This window comes from Pteropus vampyrus, unplaced genomic scaffold (genome assembly GCF_000151845.1).
Source record: "Pteropus vampyrus isolate Shadow unplaced genomic scaffold, Pvam_2.0 Scaffold138, whole genome shotgun sequence".
In the NCBI taxonomy this organism is placed as follows: domain Eukaryota; kingdom Metazoa; phylum Chordata; class Mammalia; order Chiroptera; family Pteropodidae; genus Pteropus; species Pteropus vampyrus.
Window position 1 is genome coordinate 1020317 of NW_011888919.1, and position 21340 is coordinate 1041656.

The window sequence follows — 21340 nt, forward strand, 5'->3', positions numbered from 1 at the left end:
GACATGACCCAGACAGCCTCAATCCTGGGATGGAGGCGCCCCAAGGTGGGGGGAGGCGTGTCACCTGAGTCAGCATAGGGGATCGGACGTCTGGTTTTTTTTTTTGTCATTTCCTTCCTTCTTTCTTTGGTTTGTTGTTGTTGATGTTTCAGACGGCTTAAGTTGTACGCTTATCTTGTTAATTGTCAACCTTTCTCTGGTCTTTGTCCCTTTATGGAGACAGGTTCGCCCTAGACCTGCCACACAGCTGTCCTAGCACTTTGTTTACCTTCACCTGGGGATGCCTTTTGCCTCCCTTCTGAGCTAGATCTTATTTCCCTGATCTGATCCCTGCCTTTTTCTTGGTTTACTCCTTCATTTTATAGAAGCAAATCTTCTAGTTGCTTTCTGAGAAAGGGTTCATGGACGTGTCTTTGTTTTTTTTGCAAACTTGCACTTCTTGGAAGGGTTTTAAGCAGGAGAGTGGGAGGGTCTCATTCGTGATTGGAAAGCTCTCGCGGGCTAGGATGGAGCGGGGCGAGCTAAACTAGCCCAGTTAGCCAGGTGTGGAGGCTGGAGCAGCTGTGCTTTGGAGGAGGAGGGGTCCCAGCCTTCCAGAAACCACAGGTGGAGGGATGAGAAGCCTTTACCCAGGTCATTGTCATTCAGCAATGACAGGTGACAAGTGCTGCAAGAAGAGGCCTCAGGAGGCCACCAGGACAGCTCCTGGAAGAGGTGGCATGCTGCTTCGGTCCTGGGAGCAGGATTTCCACAGGTGGACTTGGCTGAAATCAGTCGGCTTTTTCTAACAGGTCCCCAGTATCAAATGTGCTAAAGGCAGACAGCATGGCTGTATGAGGCATTTATTCATTCAAACAAATATGCGTTGCACACCTACCGTGTGCTAAGGCATTGCTTCTCAAACTTAAATGTGCCTGCAGTTGCCCTGGAGACCTTGCTGAAGATCACGTTCTAATTCAGCAGGTGTGGGCTGGAGCCTGAGAGCGCCTTTCTAACATACTCCCAGGGGCTGCTGCCCCGGGACCACCCGTAGGGTGGCCAAGTGCTCGGTGCTGTTCTAAAATCTGGGGATACACCACTGACGAGACTAGACGAAAATACCAGCCTTGGGGGAGCTTTCGTTTTAGTGAAGGGAGACTGACAATAAACTTTATAAACAAAGTTTACAGTATATTCGAAGGTAATGTGTGCTAAGGAGAAAAATAATCGAGAAGGAGAGGGAATCGTGTGTCTGTCTGTGGTGGGGCTGCAGTTTGAAATCAAGGAAGGTCTCGTGCAGTTGATTTCTGAGCAAAACCCAGAGGAAGTGAGGGGGCAAGACTGTGGGTACCTGGGAAGAGAATTCTGGGCAGAGGGAACAGAGAGCGCGAATGCCTTGAGGACTGAATAAGATGTCCTTGCAAAGGGCTCGGTACACTCAGTGAATGAGGCTGCTAGTGGATCATGCACTTGTGCTCTGCAGGCAGCCAAGCTCGTGTGATTCAAAGCTCTGCCTCAAGCTGCGTTCAAAGCCAATTACTTAGCCGTTTTATATCTCTATTTCCTAATCTTTGACATCAGATTAAAAATAGTGAGATGTGAGAATTGAACGAGTTAATATTTATAGAGCACTTAGAGCAAAGCCTGGCTCACAGTGAGTGCTCAAGTGTTAACTGCTCTTGTGATCATTTTCTCTCTAATATATTCATGTTGGTCATGACTGTTTATCTGGATGTCTGCCCCCTTTCCCATGAGCTCTTCCTGGTGAGCTCAGTGTCATCTCTGTGTCCCCAGCGCCCAACCCAGGGCCAGCGTGCATGAGGACCTCTGAATGTCAGACTAGGGATGTGAAATGTGGATTCTCTAATTGTTGAGGGCATTCCATCAAGGGTATTGATTATGTGGTTCGGGTCCTTACTAATTTTATCATTTCAACCGATCTCTATGGAGAGATATGTTAAGGTTTCCCATTACAGTTGTGAATGTGCCAAACTCTCTCTGTCATCTTGTTTTCTTGCTGTACATATTTTGAGGCCATAGTATTAGGACACTCGTTGAGAACTTTTTTGTTTAATGGGTCAGTTTGTTTTGTCACTCTCTTTGTCCCTAATAATACCTTTTGCTTTTGCCAGTTTTTTGTTTTTTTGTTTTTTGGTTTTTTTTAAGTGGCAATATCACTCAGCTTGTCTCTTGGTTCATATTTGCCTGGTCAGTTTTGTTTTGTTTTTTTTTTTTTTCATCTTTTTACTTGCAGTCTATCTGCGTTGTGATGTTTTACAATAAGTGGATCTTCATGGAGCATTCTCTGAAAGCCGACCTAATGTAGAACCTCTTTCTGGGCTCAGCGTGTGAGGAGTTAGAAGATTCTGCCCCAGTGACCCCGCTAGCTAGGACACAGACAGAACCTGGGTGTGAAACAGAGTTTACACTGCCAAGGCCTCATGAAGTTTAGGACCTGGAGCCTCGGGGAAGAGAGATTTGATATATCCAGTCCCATGCTGGGCAGTGCTAATGGGGACACCATGATGACCCTGAGAGTTCTGGCCCTTCCTCCCTCCCCTGGGGGGTTTATGATCCAGCAGAGGAGACAGATCCATCCTTAGACACTGATGACTCAGAGTGGGCAGGGCTGGGACAAGGGAACTGTTCCAGGTGAGTGGCTTCCAGGAAGAGGGCTCAGGGAAAGCCTCCCCTTTAAAGTTACATTTGAGCGAAGACAAGAATAAAACAAGGAGTCGAACCATGTGGAGATTGGAGTGGTGGGGGGACATTTTAGTTAAGGGGAACAGCAAATGCAAAGAACATGGAAGGGAAGAGCTAGGTGGCTCCGAGGAATAGAAAGCAAGGAGTTCAGGATGGGAGCCCAGAGGTGGAGCCTGACCCAGTTTGGTGGCTTAGCTTCTTGGAGGAGGGCATGGCTGAGCAGAGACCTCAGAATATGTAGCGAAACAATAGAGCTCAGTGATCTGGGATCAGATTCCCAGGGTTCGCATCCCTGCTCTAAGTCACACAGGCTGTGTGTGACCTTGGGCTGGTTAGGCAACCTCTCCTGCTTCATTTTCTTCATCCATACAATGGAGATGATAATAGCTCCTACTGAGGATCAGACGGGCCTAGTAGTCTAACTACTCTCTATGCCAGATCAGTTGCCCACCTGGGTGCACTGGGGGTGTGGAGTGAAGAGGGAGGGATGAAGCCAAACCGGCGAGGTACCTGGGCTTTTCCCCAAGGGCACTGGGGAGTCATGGCAGGTTTTGGACAGGGTCAGGTTTATGCTTTAAGAAGATCCTTCTGGCTGTGATGTGCGGGGTGGTTGGAAGCAGGCAAGGCTGGGGGCGGGGGGGGGGGGGTGGACAGGGGACTCCTGGCCAGGGGCCAGCAGTGGAGCCACCTTTGGGTTTGGTGTCTCCCGAATTAGCCTGGCATTGAAAGGATCTAGACTAGACCAGGGCTGTTCAGTAGAAATATAGTGAGTGGCGTATGTGTAATTTAAAATCTTCTGGTAGTCACATTTTAAAAGTCAAAGGAAAGAGAAGTTAATTTTAAATATTTTATTTAATTAAATTATATGCTAGATATTATCTTTTCTTGTATTAAGGCTGAGTCAGATTTGGGGCGGCTGGCTGCAGAGACTGAACTGAGAGAGATGTCCGTTTGACACCATGGCGTCAGCCTTGAATGCCAAGCCCAGAGGCTTAGACTCAGTGCCGCGGGAGCCGTCGCAGGTTCTGCCATTTGGTTTTCAGGGTGAGGTGATCCCGCTGCCCCATTTCTCCCGCAGGAAATCTCGGGCCCCAGGGTTCCCAACCAAAGCTGGGCACGCTCAGATCTTCCTGCTCGCTTCTTTCCTTCCCAGAGTCTCTATCCTGGAGATGCTTGGCTCTTTAAATCGCCAACCGTCCATCAGGGCTCCAGTTTAGAGGGAACGTCGTGTAATAAACCTCTCCTCGAATGCGGTGGCCTCTGTCCCGGCTCTGTTCCTCCGTTTAGCAGGAAGTTGGGAATTGCTCCACGCTCTCTTACACAGGACGGCTGTTTGCACACCTCCTTCGTCACCTCTCGCCTACTCCTCCCTCTTTCGAAGTTGGGCCCTTTCGCCAAGGCCTTCCTTATATGGGCACGGCCTCGAACGGCAGCCGCTCATTGGCTGGGGGCGTCACGCGCGAGTCTGTCAACAAAGGGGCGGAGGGAAACTAGGAGCGAGGGGGCGGGCCGGCTTCCGTCTCGTGCGCATGCGTGTGGGCCTCCGTCTGCTCCCCGTTGCAGGGGGCGGGGCTCGCGGGTGAGGGCCCTTTGGGGGCGTGTCTAGGTTTCAAGGGTCGTCAGTGGGGGTTGGCGGATTCCGGGGGGCGATTACAATATTTGAGAGGTTAATTTGCATTGAACCGATATTTTGGGGCTTGGGAAGTGTTTGTGCATGGGTGTGCGATATACTTGGGGTTCCCTTGAGCTTAGAGGGAGTCTCGGGTTTTGAGTTTGGGTTCTCTTGTAATGTAGTGGGTTTGGTTGTATTGTAGGGGGTCTCCTTTAAGGTTTGGGATGTTTGGTGGGTACATGACTTGGGAGCTCAAAGGGAGACTTAGAAGCAAAGTGAAGAATCCAGGACTGACTACCAGAATGCCTGGGCTTACGCCTGTCCCGACTTTTACCTCTGACTCCAGCCTTGGGGCTTAGCCTCTCTGTGCCTCATCCAGACACAGCGACTAAATACACTGCCTGCTTCCTAGGGACTGGGAAGATTAGCAAGAATTGTTAGAACAGTACGTAATTAGCTGCAATGCGCCTACAATAAGCGCGTGTCTGCTATTATAACATTCGTAGGGCTTCTTTGGGAGTATTTGGGGGGCTCTTATGGCTTTGAAAAATGTATGGTTTGGGATTAGCCTTATATATTAAGGAGCTTTTTATGTTTTAGTGAGTTCTTTTGCGGTTGGGGGGGAACTTCTGTGGAATTAGGGAATACATGTCAAGGGTTTAGGAAGAGTTTGAGGTGAGCATAGGATTTCAGGAAACTAGTCTTTGGGGGCATCTGTGAGGTTGGGAAATTGCTGTGTAGGAGTTCTTGGTAGGTGTGGGTTTGTGAGGGGTTCTTTGAAATTGGGGCCTTCTGTGCCAGAGGGGGTATGTATGTATGTATGTATGTATGTACGTGTGTACGTATGTACGTATTTGGCAAGGCAACCCTTGGTTGACCTCACAGATTGCAAGGACCTTGTCAGTTTACAATCCCTTATTTTTATTTTTTCCACCTACAGCACCTGGTCTTCCTAGGTGGTCTCCCATCCAAGTACTAACCAGGCTCGACCCTGCTTAGCGTCCGAGATCAGATGGGATCGGGCTTAAGGGTGGCATGGCTGTAGACCAGAGGAGATATTTATAGGTTTGGAGGTTTAAAGTAAAATTTGGAAGGATTGATACTTTGGGGGGCATTGATATTCTGGAGATAAGGGTAGAAACTGATTGGGGGATTTCAGGGGATGGTCAAGTCGTAGAGGGATGGCATCTACAGAAAATGGTCTTTGCTGTGTTAGCATCTGTTCCTGGACAGTTAGATGCATTGGTGATTGGTAAACTTAGCCATCTATTAGTTTTAGGGGCCATATGGTGGTGGGGTTTCTTTTTGTTTCTTTTTTTGTTTGTTTTAAGCAAAGAACTAGAATTTCAGCAGAGGCTGTAAGTGTTTGAAGGGTAGATGGGATTAGGGATTATGGGGGTAAGAATTTTTAGGATTAGGACTCCCTTTGTGACTGTTATCTCTAGGTGTTTGGAGGCTGTCTGGATTTTGAATAGTGTCTACAGGACCATGAAGTGATGGGTTTTAGCGGTGTCTGTGAGAATTGCCTGTATTTAGAGAGTCTATAATGCAGAGATTAGCAAACTTTTTCCATACAGGGCTGTGCAAGGTCACATGTTCTCTATTGCAACCACTCAACTCTGCTGTAGCAGCATGAAAGCAGCAATAAACAAATGAGCATGTTTCAATAAAACTTTATTTGCAGAGTTAGGCAGTGGGCCACATTTGGCCTATGGGCCATAGTTTGCCTGCCTGGTTTATAGGCATGGAGAAGGTTTGAGACTTGGAGGGGATTTCGGTTTCCAGGTGTCTGGAGGGGGAAGGGTGAGGGAAGGATTGAGACTTGAGGGATGTGTCCTGCAGTGGAAAGTGGTCGTGTTGGACTCAACAGAATTGCCCCCAGATCAGCTCATGCACATGTTGTCGTTGTCAAATAGAATGGCCGTTATTAAGAAAGTTCTGAATTGAAAAGTCCAGAAATCAAGTTTGAGGGCCTGGGTTTGCACGACGTCACCCTTTCCCACTCTGAGCCTCAGTTTACCTATATGCAGCTTGGGGGGGAGGGCTTCTTATTCTGGGGATCTGTGGCTCTGCTTAAAGGAATTACCTGCACAGTCTGGAATTACCTGCATTTTTCTGGAGGAAGATAACACAGCATCAAGAAGTTCTCAAAGAGTCCCATGACCCAAACAAAGTGAAGAGCTGATTTCTTAAGGGCCTGTCTGGCTCAACCTCAGATTTTTTTCTTCCCCCACCCAGCCCACCTCGTTCCTTCCTCCGTGGGCTCAAGCAGCCGTAGCTGTGGGCAGGGCTGGGAATTCTTGTCTTTTCAAGAACTGGCTACGGGAGGAGCAAATAGAAAAAGGAGGAGCTGTCAGTTGGTATTCTCACTGAAGTTTAAGGGTTATGGCATCAGGAGGCCTCTGGACCGGGAGTGAAGGCGGTCAGGCAGTGAAGTGTGACCTCTAGGGCTAGAGCAAGCTGCCAGCTCCGATCAGGCTCTAGGCGTTAAAAGCATAGGTCCCATCCCCTCTGCAACCTGCCATTTGCTCACCTGTGCAGTGGGGCAGGAATGGAGTTCTTGGTGATCTAACTTGGTCCATCCCATCAGGAGAGGTTGAGGTCAGGGTGGTGTAGAGGGCAGGCTCCCCCAGCTCCCCAACCTACTCTTCCCTGTCTCCAGGTGGCCTGTGGAGTCCCTTACCACCATCCAGATCCTAAGATGCAGTGAGCCCCTGCCTGTCTACCGTTCCCCAGAATGGACCGCGGCAGTCTCCTGCCCTTCCAGCTGTGGTGCCCCCGTCCCTTTGGTACCTACTCACAGAATCAGCCACGCCCGCCTTCTGCAGCCCTCAAGCCGCCGGCCTGCCCCGAGCCAGGCGGTGGGGCCGAGCCAGACCACGGGCCTGCGCATTCAGAGAACACGCCACCCACCTTGGCCACGGAGGCCCCTGCCCCCCAGCCCGCCCCGCTCCTCTCAGCCGCAGCTGCTGGTGACGAGGGTCGAGTCCTGCTGGACACCTGGTATGTTATCAAGCCCGGGAATACAAAGGAGAAGGTGGCCTTCTTTGTGGCCCACCAGTGTGGTGGCGGCAGCCGGGCCAGCTCCATGAAGGTCAAGGGGCACTGGGGTAGTGACAGCTCCAAGGCCAAGCGGAGGAGGCGCTGTCTTGAGCCTACTAAAGCTCCACCTGACCCAGGGGGCCGAGAGGGGCCCCCAGCTTCTGAGGGGACCCCAGCCTCAGCCGGTGAGGATGTGGACCTGCTCTCTGTGGCCGAGATGGTGGCCTTGGTGGAACAGCGGGCCGCGCTGGCGCTGCAGAACTACCCGCGCCCTGGCGCCCCGGCACCCGTGGTCTTCGTGTCGGCAGAGCAGGGTGGGCCTGCCAAGGGCCTGGGGTCGGAACGGCGGTCTGGCGGAGGGGACTGCAGCCGTGTAGCTGAGGCGGTGGCCCACTTCGAGGCCCAGCGGGACAACCCTCCGGCCAAGGGTCTCCGCAAGGAGGAGCGGCCTGGGCCAGGCCCCGGGGAGGTGCGCATCGCCTTCCGTATCTCCAATGGCCGAGAGCCCCGGGCACCGGACGGCAGCTTGCCCAACGGGAGTGGGGGCCGGCCCGGCTGTGCCTACCCTGGCAGCCCGGGGCCCGGGACCCGAGCCAAGGACAAGATCACCTGCGACCTGTACCAGCTCATCAGCCCCTCTCGGGACGCCCTCCCCAGCAACGTGGAGTTCCTTCTGGCCAGGGCGGACGAAGCCAGCGAGGGCGAGACCCCAGCCCCTGCCAGGCCCGAGGACACGCCCCCGGCCCCGCCCCCACCCCCTGCCCGGGACTGCGGAGCATCTGGCTTCCACGTGGACGTGGTGGTGACGGGTGTGGTGGACGAGTGCATCTTTTTTGGCAAGGATGGCACCAAGAACGTGAAGGAGGAGACGGTGTGCCTGACGGTCAGCCCCGAGGAGCCTCCCCCACCCGGCCAGCTCTTCTTCCTCCAGTCCCGTGGGCCGGACGGGCCCCCCGAGCCACCCCCGGCCGACTCACCGGCCACCGCGCCCGGCCCGGATGACGCTGAGGGCACGGCGGACACCTCTCTGTGTCGCCTGTACCGGCACGTGTCGCACGACTTCCTGGAGATACGCTTCAAGATCCAGAGGCTGCTGGAGCCACGACAGTACATGCTGCTGCTGCCCGAGCACGTGCTGGTCAAGATCTTCAGCTTCCTGCCCACGCGGGCCCTGGCAGCCCTCAAGTGCACCTGCCACCACTTCAAGGGCATCATCGAGGCGTTCGGTGTGCGGGCCACAGACTCGCGTTGGAGCCGCGACCCACTCTACCGTGATGACCCTTGCAAGCAGTGCCGCAAGAGATACGAGAAGGGCGACGTGTCGCTCTGCCGCTGGCATCCCAAGCCCTACCACCACGACCTGCCTTACGGACGTTCTTACTGGATGTGCTGCCGCCGAGCCGATCGCGAGACGCCCGGCTGCCGCCTGGGGCTGCACGACAACAACTGGGTGCTGCCGTGCCACGGGCCGGGTGGGGGCGGGGGCCGGGCCGGCCGGGAGGAGGGGAGGTGAAGCCGGGGGCGGGTGGGGGGAGAGCCCGCCGTGCCCACCCCCACCCCTCCCCCTGGGAGCCGAGGGCCAGGACTGGGTCGCCAGCCTGCACCCCTAGTCCAGGCAGCATCGATCCCCCTCCAGAACTGAGGTGGGGTTCCAGGGGACGACCCAAGAAAGCACTCCGATTGATCCCTATTTTCTATTCTTCCGACCCACGGCCGGGGACCCTCAAGGAGGGTGTTTTTTATCAGCATCTCAACTTTCTTCTCCACTCAGCCCCAGCACCCTCCCTGCCACTACACCCCAGGAACCTGCCAGCAGGGAGCAGACGGCAGCTAATTTTGGTACTACTTAAGGGTTCCCCCATCCTGGCCCCCTTCTGCTCCTCCCTCAAGCTCTCTGTCTCTGGAGCCATGTCCTACCAAGAGGCTGCAGCACCTAAGGCTGGTACCTCTCCGAACCTGTCACACCAGGGCTTACCTTCTGTCTAGGAATCGGGGGCCATCCGATCGCAGAACAAACTGGGCACATTTCGTGGCAGCCCGCCTGCCATAGCTAGATGTTTTCCCCATTAAGACAATAAAAATCACTCTTTCTCCTGAACCTCAAGCTACCAGTCTCTCCACTTCCCCCAAAGGGGAAGAGAAAGAAACAAGTTGAAGGATAAAAATTTCCCTCCTCCCATTATTTAAGCTATTGTATCACTCCTCCCCCTCCCCCCCAAAAAAGCTGTGAAGCCCTTTGCCTCGCTCTTGACAGCGTGGGGGGCCGGTGGGCAGGGACTGTGGGTTTGAACTTCTGGGTGGTTTTTCCTTCCGCTCTGGGTACTTGTTCAGGCACTGGGGTCTCCACCCTCAGCCACATGTGTTTCTTTAGAATCCTTTGGTCAACTGCGACCTTGATTTTCAGGCAATTTGGGTGGGGGTGTTTCTGTTTATTCTGTTTAGGTGGGGTTTTTTGTTGTTTTTTTCATCCTTGTGGTTCTGGAAGCTTCTGGCGTGTGGCATCTGACCAGTTTTGAATTGGTCCTTTCTATAAAATCCATATTTATAAGGCTGGGCCCAGACTGGTTTGTGTGTTGTTCGGGGAGGGTGTTTGGGAAAGAAGGGAGACGTGGGCCCCACGCCTGGTGAAATGGAAAAAGTTGAAAGAAAAGGATCCTTAGCCATATCCCTTAGCATGAGATTTCTGACTCTTCATCTGTGTCAGTCTGGACTCAGAAATCTCAAAATAGTAGTAGTTTAAACAAGATAGTTTTTATTTCTGTAGAAATCCAGTGTCGGACAGGCCCTGATGTCATCAGGGACCCAGGCTCTTTCTAGCTCACTATTCCATCATTCTTCATCTGCGGCCCTCATCCTCATGGTCCAAGATGGCTGCGAGAATGCCAGTCATCACCATGTTGCAGGAAGAGAAGCCCCCTTCCTTCCAGGTGCACTGCACCATACAGCAGGCAGGTCCTCAGCATCATTTTGTTCAACATCACTTCATCATAATGATGAGATGCTGTAGGAAGTTAACTCTTGTTTATATCAATTAGCCTATGGTAAAACTTTTTCTTACACGTTATCTCGCTTAACATTGCAGAACCTTAGCTATCGACTGTGTTAAGGACTTACTGTACTTCTGTATACTTCTCACTGGTCAGAACTTAGCCATATGGAAGGGCTGCAGAGGAGACTGGCAAATGTGGTCTTTTAGCTGCGTGATTATGCCCAAAAAAAAACTCTTTTGTTAAAATTCCTGTAATGAAAGCTTTAAAATATTCACTTAATTATTTACTAAATAAAAAGGGGGGAATTAAGACATATAAAAATTCAAGTATAAAAGAAGAGGGAAAAATGGATATTGAGAGGCAGCAAACAGTCTGTGATATTCTTATCAGGGAATCAAAGTTTCCAGAGAAACTAAGATATATCGTAGTAGTTATTCAATGCTGACATTTTAGAATCAAAGAGATCTGGGTTTGACCCTTGGCTGGATTTTGTGGGACTTCAGTTTCCCGTAGAGGGAGGGCCAGATTATTTGGACTCTCCTGCTGAGAACAGGAAGGAATCTTAAAAGCATCAAATAGCCAATAAAATAGTTAAAGACGCACTAAGCCAAAAAGTTAAGGGAAAGGTACATGGGACCCTGAAGCCACTTTTGCTCTGAAGGCATTTGCTGATACGGACAAACTTGGGTTTCCTATTTGTAGTCTTATGGGGACAAACAGGCAGGAGTCAAGGCCAAAGCCTGCCCAAGACGGAGAATCTAATAGCTGGGATCCCACCGAGGTAAGGATGGCCCAGAAGACTGCAGAGATGTTCTAAACGCTGAGAGGGGAACACTAGACCAAGGGAAAGGGTAAAAGCAGACTTGAGAATTTATGGTCACAGACTGGCCTTTGGCTGGTTTGCAGCCCAGGTGTACATCACTTGTGTGTCCACGGTACTTCTAGCTGAGATTTATGGCTGAAACAAACATAAACCCTCTGGTGCAAAGAACTGTCATCTAGGATCCCAGAAATAATTTTCGGACAGAGTAGTATATAGACACCCAGACATGCCTGGAAGTAAATCAGCATGAGCAAGAAACGACAGAGCAAAAACAGACCCACGAAGGCTTCAGATGGTGAGACTGTCAGTCACAAATTAGAATACATTAAAGCCTAGAAATAGAGCTAAATATTGGGAACCCAGAACTAAATAATTGCCTAAGCATATATGAAAGAGAAAAACCCACAAACATATAATCAAAAGTAATAACTCAGTGGCTGGGCTAAACAACAAATTAGACACAACTGAAGAAAGATTTATTGAACCAGAGATAAGTCCGAAAAGTAGCAGAGACGAAAGAAGATATGAAAGGTTATAGAGGATAGAGTGAGAAAGTTTAATATTTAATTGGCGTTCTAGACTCAAAAGAGAATAGTGTAAAGAATTTAAAGACAATGGTTCCAAATTCCAGGCCGATAAAAGATCAATAAGCCCAATGAGTCATAAGCAGGATAAATACAAAGAAACATACACCTGGACACACTGCAGTGACAGTGTCCGGCTACGTGACCTTCAGCGGATTTCTCTGAAGCTGTTCCTTAATCTGAAAAATGAGAATACTGACGGTTCCTAAAAAGATTGACACATGAGATGTCACATCTAGAGTGCTCATCGAAAACACCTGGTGGACCCTTCATCGTGTGAGGCTGGGGAACCCCAAGATTAGGAGATGGATGGGAGCTAGGGAGAACACCTTTCCAAACCTCATCTGTAAAATGGGGCTTACACTCCTGACCCTGGATGCACACAGAAAATGTGCGTGTTGTGCACTCAACCAGGACACCTTGCAACGAGGCATGGAGGCTGGGATGTAGCCAGACACTGCTTCCGCTAACACCTCAATTACTTCTGGGTGGCTGCGAGGCTGAAGGGACGTGGTACACTTTTAAGTGCTTGCTAGTGTGCCTGCCACACAAAAATGAACAGACAGGAGGCTCCCCGTGTTTGAGACCTTGCCACCCTGTTGACATGTCAATCACTTTACCTTTCTGAACCCTGGACTTTGCCAGTTCCACCTCTAAGGCCACCATGGTCCCCGCCCCAACCCCATTCTTTGATTTGCAGCTAATTCAGAGCCTCGGGAGGAGCTGCTTTTTGTCAACAAATTCTTGTTCCAGCACAGGTGAGTTTTGGAAGGGAGGTGGGGCATGAGGTTAGGAGCACAGCCACGTGTGAGAATCGGCTCTGTAAACCACTGATTCATAAATCTCACACCTGGCCCTCTCATCTGTGAAACGAGAACCAAAATTTATACCTACCTGAGGATTTGGGGGAGACTGCGTTGATAATGTGTAAATTGCTCATGGTACCTGGCACGTAGTAGGTGCCCAGGAAATGCCAGCTGCTGTCGAAGAATCTATCTTCTCTCATTAGATATCCTGAGTTTCAGTCCATGAGTTCTTGAGTCTTCTCCAGCTTTGAGTTGGCTTGGAAGGCCGATGCTCACTTTACTACTTAATAACCCTCCATCCTCATCTGACATCCCCGCCACCTATGAGTCACGAAGCCAGCAGGCACAGGACTCCCTAGGTGCCCTCCATGTTACGGCTTGCTTTGGAGTAGGTTTGCTAAGCAGCTGGGAACGCACCGAACTGTCCTCAAGGACAGCATGTCCCAGACGTTGCTGATCATGGGACTTCTCAGGTGCTCATTACAGAGTCCCAGCCTCTGCCTGGAGTTCTGATTCATTAGGTCTGGGTGAAACCTAGGAGTCTGCACTTTTTAATAAGCACCCCAGCTGAGCGACAATCAGGTCACCACTAGAGCTGCAGTTACGCCCACCATCTCACACTCCTGTACCCACAGCTAAAAGGACAGGGTGGTTTGCTAGAACTAATCTGCAGTGATTCTAGGTCTGTCGTAGTCCACAAATGTATGCAAACGATCAAAACCCAGTGTTTCCCAAAGTATATTCTGAAGTACCCTAGTTCTGTGAGGTGCTGTCTAATAAAGGGGTTCCGTGGTGAAATACTTTAGGAAAACACTGAATTCTGTCTTACCCTTCACAGTTCACATGCAATGAAGAAACTCATCTAATGTCTCACCCTGTTTCTTTGGTCCTTTTTTTCATGCAATACCTATTAGGCTAGTTCTGTGGAAAGTATTTTGCAGAAATACTGGTTTATTGCCCACAGGACCATGCAGAATATGGAGTTGCCAAGTACTGGCTTCCATCTCCTTTGTTCCTGTTTATGAGCATATCCTCTGTGGGCCTCACATGGCTTGGACTGGTGCAGTAGCAAAGCTGCCATTATGGAAAATGAACTGACCCAAAAATGTAAGCCATAGAGAATTCATTTGGTCGGGCGGTGTTGCCGGTCCATCTGCCAGTCCGTGGTTTGCTGACTAAAACCGAGAACAGCATTCGGCCCCTGCAAACTTGCATCCCAAGTGTTTACCCCAGAGCAGGGGCCGAGCTCTTATTCCTTTGGCTCTCACCCCACAGTGTTCTCTTCCACGTCTTTGAAGAGTGGCGGCTTGAGAGAGCGAAAGGAAAGAGGGTTTTCCAGTCATAGCACAAGATGAGCCAAAGGTATTAAAAAAGGACAAGCCGGCACACGTAAGGCGGGCCCGGCCCGATCTCCGCTGGCTCCAGGTGCCCTTGGCGCATCCCCTGCTGGGTGCTTCTCCTTCAGAGTCAGCCAGGCAGGCTAGAGCCCCAGGTATTCAGCCAGGAACACGATGAGGATACGGCTGAGGTTGTGCACCGTGGGTGGGTGCAGGTTGGCTTCGGAGTCCTCGGGTGTGTGCCAGACGGAAGGGAAGGGCGTAGAGATGAGGTGGAGCACCGGGACTCCTGCGGGACAGGGCAGACCTGGTCAGAGCCGCAGCTACACCAGGAGCCCCGGCCCGGCCCGCCCCAACCCCCGGAACCCACTCCGTTCTGGCACTTGAAGAACTCTGAACGATGATTTTAAATGGATGAGGGTATATGTTAGTTTAAAGAACATATCCAGAGTCTACAGCCACGCCACCCTGAACAAGCCCGATCCCGTGTGATCTCAGAAGCTAAGCAGGGTCGGGCCCGGTTAGTACTTGGATGGGAGACCACCTAGGAAGACCAGGTGCTGTAGGCGTAAAAACTAAAAAATAAGGGATCGTAAACTGACGAGGTCTTTGCAATCTGTGAGGTCAGCCAAGGGTTGCCTCACCTAAAGTAAATAAACAAATAAATAAAAATAAAAAATGTATCTGATATATCTATTGCTTTCATAACACGAATTAGAAACTCAAATCTTAATGGATTATGGAAAAACCAGAAGAAGGGAAAGATGTCTTTGACCCTTCTTACCAGGTATGCTGTTAGGCTCTCCTCCTCTTTACTGACAGGATGTCTATAGTACTGATTCCATTCCAGGCCCCGGGCTAAGGCCATACATCACACACAGACACACCCCGTTTTATCCTTACGATAATTCTTTCAGATGAGTACCGTAATTACCACCATTTTACGGATGTGGACACTGAGGCACTAGTTTACTGCCTCTAGTAAACAGCGCAGTCTGAATTTGCACCCAGGCCACCTGTCTCGTCTCAGCAGTCTGTGTCCCTGACCTCTGCACTGCATTGGGTTCTCGTCCCCAGCGCACCTCCCTCTGCGTGCGTCCAGATTTGGTAAATATCAGTGCCCCCACGAGACAGGAGGCGGGCAGGTTATGGCCCATCACTATATCCCTGACATCTCATTCAGCACCTGCCTTGGGAAGTATTCACTGAGCGAATCAATAAAGAAGGCGTCGTACGGAATGCGTATTTGTTGAATGAGTAAATTACGGGGTAAAAAACTTAAAAGCAGTTTTTAACACTTTATGGCAAGCACTGTGTAAGCGGGCATTTCATATACCTAATCTCATCTGACCCTCCCAAGCCTGTGATTATGAATGTACGCGTAGACATGTTTTGTATGTATATCTCTCTTCATTTTCCAGAAGAAACGGGACCAGAGAGGCTAAGTAATTTGCCTTAGGTCTACCAGTGGTGAGCTGCAGATCCTAGGACCCAGACCCGTCCAGTTCTAAAACCTATGCTCTGAACCCTTGTACTAGGTGTCTTCAGCTCTGGCTATGCATCGGAGTCACCTGGGAGTTTTGTGAAAATGACGCAGAGACCCGAGACGACACTTCGGTGGGCCTGAAAGGTGACCGGGCATTTTTTGAAGCTCCTCGAGTGATTTTGCTAGGCCGCCAGGGCCTTGAAAGGCAAGAGCTAGAAACAGTGATAGCTCACAGTATTCAATGCTCGTGTGCCGGACACTGGTCCGAAAGAGGTCTTTACATTGTATATTAGCACATTTAGTCCTCTCCACAAGACAGGGGCTACTGTTATCCCCATTTTACAGATGAGGAAATAGAGGCACGAAGAGGTTAAGCAATCAGCCACCAGTCCTCCGCCCCGGGGAGGGGCCAGGGCCACGTCCCATCTGTGGCTCCCTCGGACTCCTGCGCCCCCACCCCTCCCTGCGACAAGTACCTCGGCGTAGGAACGGGATGTGGTCGTCTTCCACGGAGCCCAGGGGCTCCCCGGGCTGGAAGTACATCACTTCCTGAGGATGAGACTGCAGCAGGTTCAAACGGTGCAGCCGCTTCTCTGCAGGTTGGGGATCAGAGAGCAAGGATCAGCCTCAGGGGTCCAGGGTTCCCCTGCTCACAAACCAGAGGAGGGCAGGGGGTCCGAAGGTAAAGAACCGGTCATCCCCCAACAAGAATGAATGTTAGTCACCCCTTACTGCAGCTGTGCCATGTTCCTGGTCTCATTCGATCCCTCTGAGTCTAGTAGGTAGACACCCCTAATATTACCATCATGTCCACTTTACAGATAGGAAATCGAGGCTCAGAGAGATGAAGCCCCTTGCCCAAGTTTACGCAGCTAGTAAAGGCAGTCAGGATTCGAACTCAGGGCTCTCTGACCCCCAACCCGTTTGTAGTCACTATACTATGGGATCTTCTTGTGTTTTGCCCTTTGTGTCAGTGCCTTAGAGAGAGGCAAGGGTGGTCAGTGGAGGCAAGGCTGGATGGCCCCTTCGAGGGGCCTGCCTTACCCTGACCCTCCCGCCCGCATTCCAGGCTGGCGCCCGCGTCCACCCTCACGCTTACCTATGCTCCTCAGCCGATGGAACCAGCGGGCCGTGCGAGGAAAGTGACTATAGAAAGTCGGATTGGGGGCTCCCAGGAGATCGAGAAGTATAAAGAGCTCCTGGGGAGAGAGGCCCGGCGGGATGCTGCCAACCTTGCCTCACCGCCCGCCCCCCACCCCTTGCCAGAACCCTAGTGGGGCCCTTGTCTTACAATAGCCTGGATCCTGGAGGGGCCGGGACTGTGGGGTGCAGACTCCATGAGCTTGGCCAGGTGCCGGGAGCCATAGAGAGAGTCCTTGGGTCCCCACTCCTTCAGAGCCTCTTCACCATCCAAGAAGAGCAGCTGTAGGGTCACTGGGGCTGCCTGTGAAAGCGGGTGGTCAGGGCCAGCTCAGTGCTAGACCTTGCCTCGCCTTCCTCACCCCGTTTCCTGCCCACTTGCACAGCTGAATGAGACAAACCAGGTCTCTTCACTCTGGAGCGAGGAGGCCAAGGATACAGACTCTGAGCCAGACCGCCTGGGTTCAGATCCTGGCTCAGCCACTTCCTGGCCCAGCAGTCACAGGTGAGTTACTAACTTCTCAAAGCACCGGTGTCCTCATGTAGAAATGGGGTTAGTAACAGTTCTGTTCCTAGGGCAGGATTCGAATCCAGGTCCCAGAACAGAGCCTGGCATATAGTCACTAAATAAGGACCAGCTCTCATCACTATGGTTATCCTTCGAGCTCCTTTGGCAAAAGAGACAGACCACAAATGAATGAAATGCAGTTGAGACGAATGCTTCCAAGAGCTACAGGGACCTGAAAAGGCACAGGAAGTGGGCGGGGGATAACATGGCCTGGGGAGACTTCCGGTCTGTTGGAAAAGGATGTTTGCACTGAGGGTGAGGGTGAGCTGGCCTGGCAAATGAAGCAGAGAGAAGAATGTTCCCAGGCAATGAAGCGATGTGGGTCAGAGCTGGGGCCAGAGAGGCTTGAGAAGAGGCCTGGGGGGTTGGCAAGGTCAGGGAGCTTGGGGTTTAGGACACTGGAGTTCAAGCCATGGAAGGGAGCTGAGTGGGGAGGGAGCACGAAGAGACTTGTGTTTTCATTCATTCATTTATTCGTTCATTCCACACGTTTTTTATTGACATCCTGCTTTATGCCAGGCGATATTCTGGGCCCAGGGAACTGAACAGGAGACAAAAGCAGCCAGTCTCTGCCTAGATGGAGCTTATTCTAATTGAGCATCAGACAGACACATCAACATAAAGCACCACAAACCATGGGACAGTGACAAAGAACTATCTTAGGGTGGTTGGGAAGGCCTCTCTGAGGTGACATTGGAGTGGACACCTGAAGAATGGGAGCCAACTAGGAAGATATCTGAGAAAAGCACATTCTAGACAAAGCAAACAGCAAGTGCAAATGCCCTGAGGTGAATGTGAATCTTGTGAGTTTGAAGTACACGGAGGCGGTGGGTGGCTAGAGCAGAGTGAGTGAGGGGTGGCAGGTGAGACTAGAGAGGTGACAGGGCACACCTCATGGGCCACTACAAGGACTCTGGCTTAAGCATGGAACAAGGTAGGAGCCGTGGGAGGGTTTGGGGCAGAGGAAGGACAGGATCTGACATTCTGGAGGTGGAAATATCCACCTTTGTGTGTGTGTGGCTTTGTGCGTGAAGTGGAGTCAGGAGACAGATCGGGCAAGGGAGGGTGGTGGCTTAGACCAAGGAAAAGCGGACCCCACCCTCCCCCCCCACCCTCCCCCTGCTCCTCACCTGATCTTTGGCTTTGCTCAGCTCCTGGTCAAGGGCCTGAGCCAGCTCCAGCAGCAGGGCGCAGGGCACAGCTGAATCCGTGGCCCCCACAAAGGGGGCCGACCCAGATGGGAAGAGCTTCGAGTCATAATGGCAAGCAAGGGTGAGGTGACGGGCAGCCCCTGGGTCCAGTGTGGCCACCACGTTGGCAAAGTCCAATGGCCCCAGGGGCGTTGAGGCTGTGAAAGGGTCCAGCTCCACATGCCAGCCTGCCGTCAGGGCCCGCAAAGTGGTCTCCAGGAACTAGTGGCAAGAGAGAGGTGGGCGGGTAGGTGGGGACTGGGGAGGAGGTCGGGAGAAGGGCCATGTGACCAGAGCCATGCAGAGCAGTCGGGCTGACTCACAAGACCTACTTTGGTTCAAATCATTCCTTTGACACACTTCTGCAGAGTGTCTACTATGTGCCAGGCTTGCAGTGACCCCCACCTCTTGATGCCAAGACTAATCACAGCTCACTCTTCAGTAGCACTGACTGTGTGCCAATCCCTATTCTAGGAACCCTATGGGGCAGGGACCATCAATGGCTCAATTCGCAGATGAGAAAACTGAGGCGCAGACAGCTTAAGAAACTACTCCGACATCATACCCCAAGTGGATGAAATGGGATTTGAACTCAGGCAGTATTAAAATGACTCTTGATGCTTTCTGGGAGGCATGTAATTAGAACCAGTTCCAGCCAGAGCCAACCTGTTTGGGTTGAAACCCTAGGTACATCATATATTAGCTGTGAGATTTGGGCAAAATGCTCTGGGCCTCAGTTTCTCCATCTGCATAATGAAGATCACGTAGGTACCAACTTCACAGGGCTGTAACTTGTGCCTAGCACGTAGTAAGCTTTTAGTGGGGGCACTATGATCTGCTGGTTACTCTAGCATCAGATTAGCTCCACTCAGAGCTCGAGCTCTGCCTCTCAGCGCTTTGGGATGTTGGACACAAGGCCTAGTTCCCATTCCCTGGCAGTCATCGGGGTCAGGCGCTCCGCTTTACCTTTCTGGCTTGGAGATTGCCAGGGCTGCCCGGGGTCCGCACAACCAGCAGGGGGCGCAGATGAGTGTTCCAGAGACGCTGTGGATCCAGTTGCCCCACCACCCTCCGCATTCGCGCTTCGGGGAGGCTTCCGATCAACGGGCCCTTAGGTGGGGGGCGGGATGGGGAAGAGAACAGCAGAGTGTGAAAGCAACCCTCACGCTGACCTGTGTGCGGGATGAACTTCTGCCGTCGCCGCTAAAAAGCCCCAGTTCCTTTCCCTAATCGCGGCCTCCAGCATCGGAGGTTTTTAGGATAAATTCTAGGCGCAGGAAAAGTCCTCCCAAGCCCCTCCGGTCCAGCCCACCCCAATCCTGAAGGGAAAATCGAGGCCCAGCGAGAGGAAGGTAAATGGGGCTGCTTTTGCCTCTTCCAAATAGTTGACTCTAGTATTAGAACCCAGAACTCCCAATTTTACTTCAGATCAATAAGGGGGAGTCACTATTACAGAACAAGCCCGAAGCCTCATCCCTTTGACAAGGGGCATGCGTCCTAATGACGGAAACCGCAGCACCTGCGCTAGGGCCATACGAAAAAGCCACGTCAACCTGAGACCTTAGCAAAGGGGAGAAGGAGAACGAGGTCCCCCGCGGTGCCTGCGCCTCCGCCCGGCCTCACCCGCAGCTCCCGGCCTGTTGGCAGCTCCTCAGTCCCGCGATGCCAGCCGCTCCAGATGGTGTAGAACGCGGAGGCCACGGCCAGCGCCAGCAGCAGGGGCAACAGCTGCGCCCGTGGTAGCAGGCGGCGACTGGGCGTTGACGGTGGCCCCAAGAGGCCCCGTTCCCCAAGCCGTAGCCGGGGCCGCCCGCGGCCCCCGGAACGCATGGCAGCTCAGCCCTGAAACCGGTCCCGGACCGCGGATCGAATTTAGGCCTAGCCAAGTCCCACCCCATGGAATCGCCAGACCAATGAACAAGAAGAGCGGCTGCCCCATCCCACCCTCCTGTTAAGCAGTGAAGCCAATGGGGACTCGGGTTCTGAGGACACGCCTCCCCATCTCCCTGGGGCTTTCGGGTTTGGTTCCCCTGAGTGTTGCAAGACCCAAAAGGGAGCGCGCAAGGGGTAGGCTCCGCCTCAGCGTTGGAGAGGAAGCCAATGAGAAGCGTTTTACCATGGAAAACAATCGGCCTCCGGGGCGTAGGTCCACGCCCCTCCCGGATGTAAGCAAAGGATTGGTTTCGCGGAGTCGGAAAGATCAATTGACACGTAAACGAACGGTCCCTAAAGGAAAAGGGGCGGAGTCTATCCCTAAAGTGAGGAGTGGATTGGCTTCTCGGAGACCTCGCCCCCGAAGGGAGGGCCGGCGGGCATTTGAAAATGGCTTGTCCTCTCCTTCCTGCAACCTGTGCCGTTCTACGACGAAATGTTTTGAGTCGGACCAGCTTTCTTTTTCTCTCCGTTGCTGTGAACATCTGCCCTGTACGGTCCTGAATGGTTGTGAACCACTTAAGCAAGGCTTTTACGCCAGCGTGCACGGGGCTGACCGGGGTCGCTATAGCAACAGGCCACGCCCTCCCCGCTAGTTGGATTTGCGCAGGCGCCTGCGGAAGTGGGCAGAAGGAAGCGGAAGTCCCGCCTCTCGCGCTCTCTCTTCAGAGGCAGAAGCAACGCGGAGGGAACGCGAGCATTTCGAGAACGCAGCCGCTACCACCATGTGAGGCCCGGCGAGGCTTAAGCGGCGGGAGTGGGATGGAGGGTGTAAATTTGGCCACTGATCAGTGGAAGGGGATGGACAGAACGGAGATTTTAGGGGCCAAGTGGCGTGCTTTTCTCTCGTTGATTTTGAGAACAGCCATGGGGGCCTTTGACTGATCTTGTGTTCGGGAGAGGGAGCAGCTTTATCAGATAACGGGCTGAGGGCTTTACAAAGAACGAATCTGAGAGAAGGGAGTGCGGACTTTTAGGAATAACGATTAGAGGTGAGGGGCTATCGGGGTAATTTGAGCTGGAGACGATTGGCTTTTGGACCGAATTCGCAACGTTTACGGATAATGAGTCACAGGAATGATTTTACTTACTTATCTATTAAGTAATTACTAAGTATTTATTTATCAGGCACTGCTTTAGATACATGG

The 21340-nt window shown here is 52.0% G+C and overlaps 2 protein-coding genes and 2 pseudogenes across 4 annotated transcripts in view; 2 read left to right on the forward strand and 2 right to left on the reverse strand.

Annotated features, from left to right (window-relative positions):
• Positions 1-9889, forward strand: part of FBXO46 (F-box protein 46) — a 13892-nt gene extending 4003 nt beyond the window's left edge. Inside the window, exons 2-4 of one of the 3 annotated variants that reach the window (XM_023535334.1) lie at positions 2234-2631; positions 3578-3726; positions 6957-9889. In XM_023535334.1, coding sequence (XP_023391102.1) covers positions 7032-8849 — 1818 coding nt within the window. In that variant the 5' untranslated portion in view covers positions 2234-2631; positions 3578-3726; positions 6957-7031 and the 3' untranslated portion in view covers positions 8850-9889. The remainder of the gene's footprint in view (positions 1-2233; positions 2632-3577; positions 3727-6956) is intronic. The other 2 variants (XM_023535335.1, XM_011367936.2) reach the window with 2 other exon arrangements.
• LOC111744666 lies at positions 5226-5341 on the reverse strand (annotated as a pseudogene).
• Positions 9890-11603: 1714 nt separating the features above from the next.
• On the reverse strand, positions 11604-20306 carry QPCTL (glutaminyl-peptide cyclotransferase like). The gene is made up of 7 exons (XM_011367938.2): positions 19884-20306; positions 19227-19370; positions 18201-18482; positions 16654-16806; positions 16462-16561; positions 15839-15955; positions 11604-14165 (listed from the first exon to the last, which is right to left on the reverse strand). The coding sequence occupies exons 1-7, from the start codon at positions 20088-20090 to the stop codon at positions 14020-14022; spliced, it is 1149 nt and encodes a 382-aa protein (XP_011366240.1). The 5' UTR covers positions 20091-20306; the 3' UTR covers positions 11604-14019.
• LOC111744648 lies at positions 14327-14445 on the forward strand (annotated as a pseudogene).
• Positions 20307-21340: the final 1034 nt, after the last annotated feature.

Bases quoted from the DNA above. Each gene is read 5' to 3' on its own strand.
- QPCTL (XM_011367938.2), bottom strand. From the start codon at position 20,090: ATGCGTTCCGGGGGCCGCGGGCGGCCCCGGCTACGGCTTGGGGAACGG. The intron at 16,807-18,200 runs GTGAGGAGCAGG...CCGCTTTCACAG, and splicing joins TGAGCAAAGCCAAAGATCAG to GCAGCCCCAGTGACCCTACA. The intron at 16,562-16,653 runs GTAAGACAAGGG...CTCTCTCCCCAG, and splicing joins CCTCCAGGATCCAGGCTATT to GAGCTCTTTATACTTCTCGA.